The sequence below is a fragment of the Durio zibethinus genome, chromosome 13 (genome assembly GCF_047325235.1).
Source record: "Durio zibethinus cultivar Kanyao isolate XHJ-2024 chromosome 13, ASM4732523v1, whole genome shotgun sequence".
NCBI classification, from domain to species: domain Eukaryota; kingdom Viridiplantae; phylum Streptophyta; class Magnoliopsida; order Malvales; family Malvaceae; genus Durio; species Durio zibethinus.
Genome location: NC_143174.1, coordinates 837,261 through 844,891, shown reverse-complemented (window position 1 = coordinate 844,891; position 7,631 = coordinate 837,261). Strand labels below are relative to the sequence as shown.

General features: G+C 32.9%; 1 protein-coding gene across 2 annotated transcripts; it reads right to left on the bottom strand.

Moving 5' to 3' along the window:
- Positions 1–662: 662 nt before the first annotated feature.
- Positions 663–6,623, bottom strand: LOC111302644 (uncharacterized). Of its 2 annotated transcripts, none has more exons than XM_089742551.1 (14): positions 5,263–6,623; positions 4,934–5,045; positions 4,740–4,856; positions 4,358–4,462; positions 3,969–4,052; positions 3,746–3,861; positions 3,428–3,529; positions 3,226–3,339; positions 3,066–3,122; positions 2,668–2,734; positions 2,117–2,170; positions 1,645–1,719; positions 1,222–1,257; positions 663–926 (listed from the first exon to the last, which is right to left on the bottom strand). In XM_089742551.1, the coding sequence occupies exons 1-14, from the start codon at positions 5,343–5,345 to the stop codon at positions 834–836; spliced, it is 1,215 nt and encodes a 404-aa protein (XP_089598677.1). In that variant the 5' UTR covers positions 5,346–6,623; the 3' UTR covers positions 663–833. The 2 variants fall into 2 exon arrangements, with proteins under 2 accessions (XP_089598677.1, XP_089598676.1); XM_089742550.1 differs by having other exon boundaries at positions 4,743–4,856.
- Between the last annotated feature and the right edge of the window lie 1,008 nt (positions 6,624–7,631).

The following is a 7,631-nucleotide window of genomic DNA, read 5'->3' as shown; positions in this document are numbered from 1 at the left end:
AGGAATTTGTGAACTACTATAGTTAAAGATTATCCTGGAAGACTTGAAGATCAAGTGAGATGGACCAATGAGACTCTACTGTGATAACAAGTCTGCAATAAGCATTACACACAATCTTTTGCAACATGACAAAACAAAACACATTGAAGTAGACCGATATTTCATAAAAGAAAAACTAGATAGTGGGTTGATTTGTATACCTTATGTATCAACAACTTGCAGATGTGTTGACTAAAGGTCTCAGCAGTACAACATTCCAAGAAATTATTTTCAAGCTGGGAATGGAAAACACCTATTCATCAGCTTGATGGAGAGTGTGAGAAAATACTTATTTATAGTTGATTATAATCTTGTAATCTGTCTATTTATATTTGTATATCTAGAATTAAGTATTTGTATCCCTAAAATTAAGGACAAAAAATTAAGATAGACAATCCCTCAATTATAGGATCAGTTTTTAAGAAGATTTAATTTCTTAGTTTAACCCCTAGTTAGTTGTATATAAACTTAAGATTCTTATATAATTTTAAATGAGCAATTTTTCAATATACATTTAATTTTTTTCTTTTAGTTTTTCACACAGTTTTATTTCTTAATTTTTTCACAAAGTAAAAAAATGAATAACTCATAAGGAAGACAAGACAAAAAAAATTATTCTCTTGGTTTATTTAACTGTAGAAATCATAAGATACAAAAACTGAGTCAGGGAAATGAGTCCACCCTCTTTCAGCAAAAATATCACTCAAACTGAGCCCTAACAAACATCAGCTGAGATGATACATGTACAAATATGGATGACACCGAAGGAGAGTTGGGAAAAAAGAAATAAAAGATTATCCCTTTCCAAGCTGGGCAAGGTATGCCTTGTCTGCACTCGCTAGGCGATTCTGAAACATAGACCACTCGTTTTTGCACCTTGTTCTAACCTGTGAATGGAAAAGAAAGAAAGAAGTGAGTTGGTTTAGAGATTAAATCTTTCTTTTACAAAGAGAAGATTCAAATCTAAGCAAAATTTAAGACTTCATTCTTTTTCTTTTTCCTTTTTAAAGATTAAAATTCATATACATTAAGGTGCAGCATTTTTGTCCCCTTCATTTAATAGAAAGAGCAAGAAAGCAACATCATGCAAGACATTTAGAGGCCAAATGATCAAAAAGCCAAAAGAATAATTTTCGAAATGAAGGTACATAAAATGATGTCAAAATTCATAAATATGCATACCCCTTCCCAAGGAGCTTTCCCTTCGTCTGACATACCCTGCAATTTGACAGAACTCATAGTTAAGAGATTATAATCAGGAGGGTCATGACAAACATGTCGAGCATGAATGAGCAAAGAAACGCCAAAATAATAGAATAGGCGCAAGATGAAATAACGTCAAAGTTGAGTGCCAGGTGAAATTGTTCCAACAAGTGGGAAAAAAAAATGTTATTCAGCTAAGCTTCTTCAATCAAATAAGTCAACATCACCCTGGGATCCAGTTCCATGCTTAGCATCCATGCCACCGGATATAGATCAAGAGCCATATTCATATAATTTATCATTCACACAAAACATTGAAGGAAACTGTATGAGAATATGAGCCACAATATCATTCAGCATTTTAACATAGCCAAAATATCTGGCAAGCTGATGATAACTCACCTGGTTCCCAAGAGAAGGAATTATTTGATGAATAATCCACTGTGAATCTACCACACCAATTTTTTCATTTGCAGGCTGTGCAGAAGAAAATGGCAATTTAGTACAATATTACATAAGAGGCCAGGCTGAGATTGTAAACATGAAGCTCTCACTTTTCACAGGGTGTGCTAGGAGAAGCCAGCTTGGTATGTTATCAGATAGTTGAAAACAATATCAATCTCTCTAAATAATTAACAACTTGTAATATTTTTTACAAACTAGCCCCTCTAATTCTTTCTGCACGTTGCTTTCATGAATTCAAATGTTGCTGATTTTCCCGAGGAATATTTCCATAAAGAGTTGGTAATTCTAAAGTATTTTATCAGTGCTCAGATTCTCCATCTAGCAAAGACTTCCACAGGTTCTTATTGTGTTGACTGGAGAGTAGTCAATAACGAAAAAGAAATGGCAATAAGAGACAGAAACCACTAACCTCAACACATCTTCTGAGAGCAAAATCCAATCCCCATCCATGCACCAAATCATTCTACAAGAACATGAGTTGTTAAGCATTTTGGTTGTATCAAAAAAGGAGGGAGCTCAAAAATTGTACCGAGTAAATTTCTAGAAATATGCTCCTAATCTGTGTCTTTGTTCTCCTTCCATCATCAGAGAAGTTGAGAATGGAGGGAACTCATCCCGAAAGGTGTTGGTATATGAGCCGGTTCATAATTTTATTTTTCCTAGATAGCCTCATTTAAGAACTAATAAAGAGTCCATCAATTAACAAATCTCTCTTTATTTAAGTTTATTATTTACTTTTAGGTTGGGTGAATTGAACCTCAGATGTGCAACTTCCCACCAAAGGGTCTGATCTTGACAATTAGGATACCATCAAAATTTTGCAGAAATAATAACTAGTATTTATCTTGGGAGGCAAGGAAGCAGATAACACATGCAACCTATCTAGTCAGTTAATCTGTGAGCATGTAAATATTCTAAAGAATGCGGCCAAAGTACACAAAATCCTTAAGCATACTTTACCTGAATCATATACCATACACATCGCCAAGCTTCCAGAGAAAATACAGGTGCCATAATTTCCACAAAACTGAAAGAAAGAAATAAATCAATGTTAAATATACCAAGAGAAAAGGAGGACATCCAGTTGAAGGAACATTAACAGCAAAGCGCATTACAAATACACAAATCAGAAAAATTGCTTATGCATTGCCAATTATGATTCTCATACAGACACAATTCCAGTTTTTCAGAATTTGCAGTAAGTGCAAAATGGCGATGTCTGGGCTCTTTTGAAAATGCTAAGTAACATATTATTAAATTGTAAAATTTATAATTTACAAATATGACCACTTTGCTAAAAGTTTGCAAGACACATTGTCTCTGTGTGTGTTTGAGTGAAATTGATAGAGAGAGCATACGCAGCACATGGTGGCAAATGCGGATCAGGACACTGGTCTGGTTTCTCATCAGTAGACCTGTTAAGCAAGTCAAAATGCATAACTTCAGAGAAAAAAACACGATTTTTTATGATTGATAAAGTAATTGCCCCTTCATATAAGTGTGAGAGAGAGAGCCTACTTGTGAACTTCTTGGTCACCTCTCCTCTTTGTTATCTGCCATGTCAGTCTATTATTAGGTTCCAAACCAGGCTGTGAGATCTCCAAACCATGTTTCTTGACCAGTTCTATGTATCTGGTAACTTGTGCAGAGAAAATTAGAAATAAATATATACATGTTGAAATTAAGTAAAAAAAAAAATAAACTGGTTCAAAACACAAGCCTCTCCGCATTGAAGTGTTCCACTCCCAGATCTTCATCCCAGATGAAAATATATTCATAAGGGGCAACAACATCTGGATGCAAAAACCTTTTCGCATACCACCTAAAATATATTTACATGAGCAAGAATATAAGAACTAGCAGCAAAATTATCATCCACTCGAATGACAACAAGTCAAAGCTAATCTAATAAGGCAGTAACAGGAACTCAGAGGTGCATGGAATAGGCAACAGCTTATTCTGTCTTAAAAACTCCCTCTAACTAAACGGATCTGGAAAGATAGAAATTTTGAACCATTCAGAACACCAAAAAACTTACCATTTTGTTTGCTTCTTCACACTAACATGGATTGCTTTCTTTGACCACTCAAATTGGTCCCATTCAGTTGTCCGGCCATCATAATGAAAAAGTAAAATTTGGAAATCCTCAGAAAACTATCTCAACATGTAAGAATACAGAAGTGTCAGAAACTCTGGAAATCAAAATTGAAAAAATAAATAAATAAATAAAAAGCAAAGATGGAATGGTCCCATTGTCTAACCTTTTTAACACATGCATCAATATTATTCATCTGATCCAAACCAACTGTAAATGTTACTAAATACTTCGGTTTCTTCTTCACATCCTGCAGATTTAAGGAAAATCATAATAGGAGACAACTATTAACGGAGAATTTTAAGACACATGAAGTTATATTGTAGCACATTGCAAGGCGTATGTTTTGAAGCCGACAATGATAGTGATATAATGCCAAAACAGCCCCCATGCATCAGAACTTTTCTAGTGGAAACAAAATGATAAGCTGCATGTAACGTTTCTAGTCAGCAAAGATGTTAAAAGACAAAGAAAGTTCCAGCCATTTACTTAGATAATATTACTAAAGCACCAGCATTATGATGTTTCTATGTAAATGGTGCTTATGTATCATACCTCACTAGGTTCACCCCATAATCTGTGCAGGTAAAAGTCAGATTCTGCAACAACAATTCCTGGAGGTAATAATTCTGCACCACGAGGATTTGTTGGAACGTATATCTGGGTGAAACACAGAAGCAGAAAACAATTAACAAACCGGATCAAAACCGAGTGCCATGCTGCAATTGTGAACAAAGAGAACTCCTCCAAACAAGAAGCAGGAAAACAGATATATAAGACTCAAGCTGATCTAAGACAAAATAATAATAATTCAAAAACACACTGGAAAACAAAACTTTCCCTGATAATTTGAAAACACGTAATCTGACAAGTATCAGTGAAATGTCTTCCCCAAACAAATAACAAAAGATTACAAGAAAAAAGGAACAGAGAGCACCACAGGCTCCTTAGGAACATTGCTCCCAGTTGTTGCAGGAGATCTGACTATAAAGAATTCTTGGTCATTAGATGTGGCTAGATCAAGTGATGACCTAAGGCTTGAAGGTAAGTGAATCTGCAGGGGTCGACAACAAATCATAAGAATGATAGATCTACTGCAGCATACACAAATATAAACGAAGGCAAACATACCTTGTAAAGGGAAACGGATGGAAACGAAGCACCAATAAAAAATCCAAAAACAACTCCAAGAATTGTTGTGATAATAAGCCTGGCACTATCATTTGTTTTCTTAAAAACTCCACTGCAAAACATTGAAATGGTTTGGTAGAAGCGGCCCCAAAAATTTTTCGTCACAAGCAATAAGCCAAGAAAGTTTGGCAATTCAAGAATCAAGACACGTAAGAAGGCTGTAAGGCTCAATACTATTATTTACAACACTACTTTCCAATAGTGAAAGATAATAATTAATAAGTAAACAAAAAAGCATAATAATTAATAAGTAAACAAAAAAGCCTAACATGTGGTGCATGGTGCCCATATCAGTATGCTCTCTTGTTCTTGATTTAAAAGATTGGATGCCCACAAGAAAGTTATCTCCCATAAGCACCTTCAGGAGCAAATGGACATTCTTCAAGATCACCAAAGCAATGCAACTCTAACTTTCAACCTAGCTTGACCTCTGATCAGTATGAGCGTTTGAGCTTCAATATATATACAAACAGAAGATCTGCAATACTTTATATTTCAAAAGGGTGTGCCAGATTCAATGAATATAAAAATTTGAAACGTTTTAGGTAGCCAAGAAAGGAAAGCAATAAACAGCAATTACAAGTCTATTTATTTTTAGAAAATGCATGTGTAATTACATTACATCCAAAAACTTAATACACTATTCAAACAAGTCACCATATTAATTATTTCCTTAACTCAGCCAATGATTCAAATTTCTAACTTTTGGAACCAATGACATAGTTCAGGCATGTTTTGACCATATTTTAGCTTTAGAATGCAATTTCTGCCAAAAAAAAAAAATTTATCTCAAAACTATTAACACTTAAATGAAAATTGGTATGAATTATGCTATTTATACTGTTTTCACTCTCCAGAATCACTCCTTTAAGTTTATCCACTTTATGGTTCGAACCATTTTAGCTTCCCTGATCCATCACATCTTTTCTAAAACCCAGAACGCAAATGAATTTAAAATAACAAAAAAACCGCCATATTACACAGTGAACATAAATAACCAATTAACCAAATTGCATCTAAAAAGATAACATTTTTACTATCTGCTAAGAAAAATAATTCAGCCATTCCATTGAATTTTTTTATCTGCATCAGGTTCAACAAAAACTCAGATGTTTAAACAAACAAAAATTTTTCAATTTAAGGGTAAAAATGGTCTTTTTCTTCTAAGGAATGAGAATTTTAGATTCCAAGATCAAAGCGGAGAAGTAGAAGAAGAAGAAAACAACATAAACCCAAGAAAAAAAAAAAGAAACTAACTTCATAAAATTTAGTCATCAAGTAACTATTTTTATGAAAAATAATAAAAATTCAACAACAAAATAAATCAAATTTCGACAAGAAAATGTTAGGGTTAGAAACCTAACGGCATTTGATCAATTGATCTTGTGTAACAGATAGAGAAACAGAGAAAAAAAGAGTTCTTTTTTTTCTATAAAATTTTAAAGAAAGACAAAGAGAGAAAGAAAGTAGAAAAATTTACACCTGGGTTTTATTGTTTTTCTTTTGGGCTTTGAACTATAATTAAATAAAAGAATTGTAAGAACTTTAGGAATCAATGTCCTCTACGAACACTACTAATAGATGTGTCTTATCGAGAATTCGAAGTTGTTTATCCACAACAGAGCCGTCTAAAAATGTTTTCTACAGTTGTAATTAGGAATGTTGAGCATGGTCGCTGGTCAAACATCCTTTTGCCATGCAGCCAATTTCTAAAATGAATTACCAATAGCTTTTCTAATAGTTGGCTTGTAAAATGAAGAACATTTTATCTTTGCCTTGCTAACCTGTTTCTCTAATATTAATTGAAAAAAAGTGTCATTTTGGGAATAATTTAAATCTAGATTACACTAGTTAAATTATTCATTTAATCATTTAAAAAAATATATTTAATAAATTTTTTAATTTTAATTTAAATATTTATAATTTTTTATTCTCAAACTACGATTTAATTAACAATAATCTTATTTGCTAGGTTAAATTTTGAGTATAAAAGAAGTGTACTATCTTACACAAGAATTTTAAGCTGTTATATTATTTATTTATTTATTTATATGATAAAAGATGAAGTTTTACTGTAGTGCCATCCAATGCAATTTGCTTGGCACATCACTAATCACCTTAATACCAATGGCCTTATCACGGAAGCTGCAGTTCCGTGGGATTTTGGTGATCAATCAAATATCATAAGAGATTTGAACAAATAAATGTATTTGCTGTTTACTTGTATCTACAAAATCTACCTAAGATCTTGATTTGCAAGCTACCTTGACGAATTTACACATCAATAATTGGTTGTTATTAGGGTTTTAAATAGCGTCGGCGTTGCAGTATAAAGGCTGTTATTTAGTGGTAGTGATACTTTTCATCACCGTTATTCACTTGTAATGAAGTTGTGAATGACAATTATGTTCATAGTGGAATTTTATGGCCACCAATGGCGGCGTAATAGCCAATAGCAGTTGTATCAAGATGTTTAAATTACTTTTCATATTTTTCAAATTAAATCACATAATAAATAAAATCAAATCAGAGAGAAAAACCTACCCTAACTTCAAACAATTAAGTCAAAATCCAATAAATTTAAACTTCGATCAAACTTTAAAAAAATAAATTAATTAATTCGTGATAAAAAACAAAA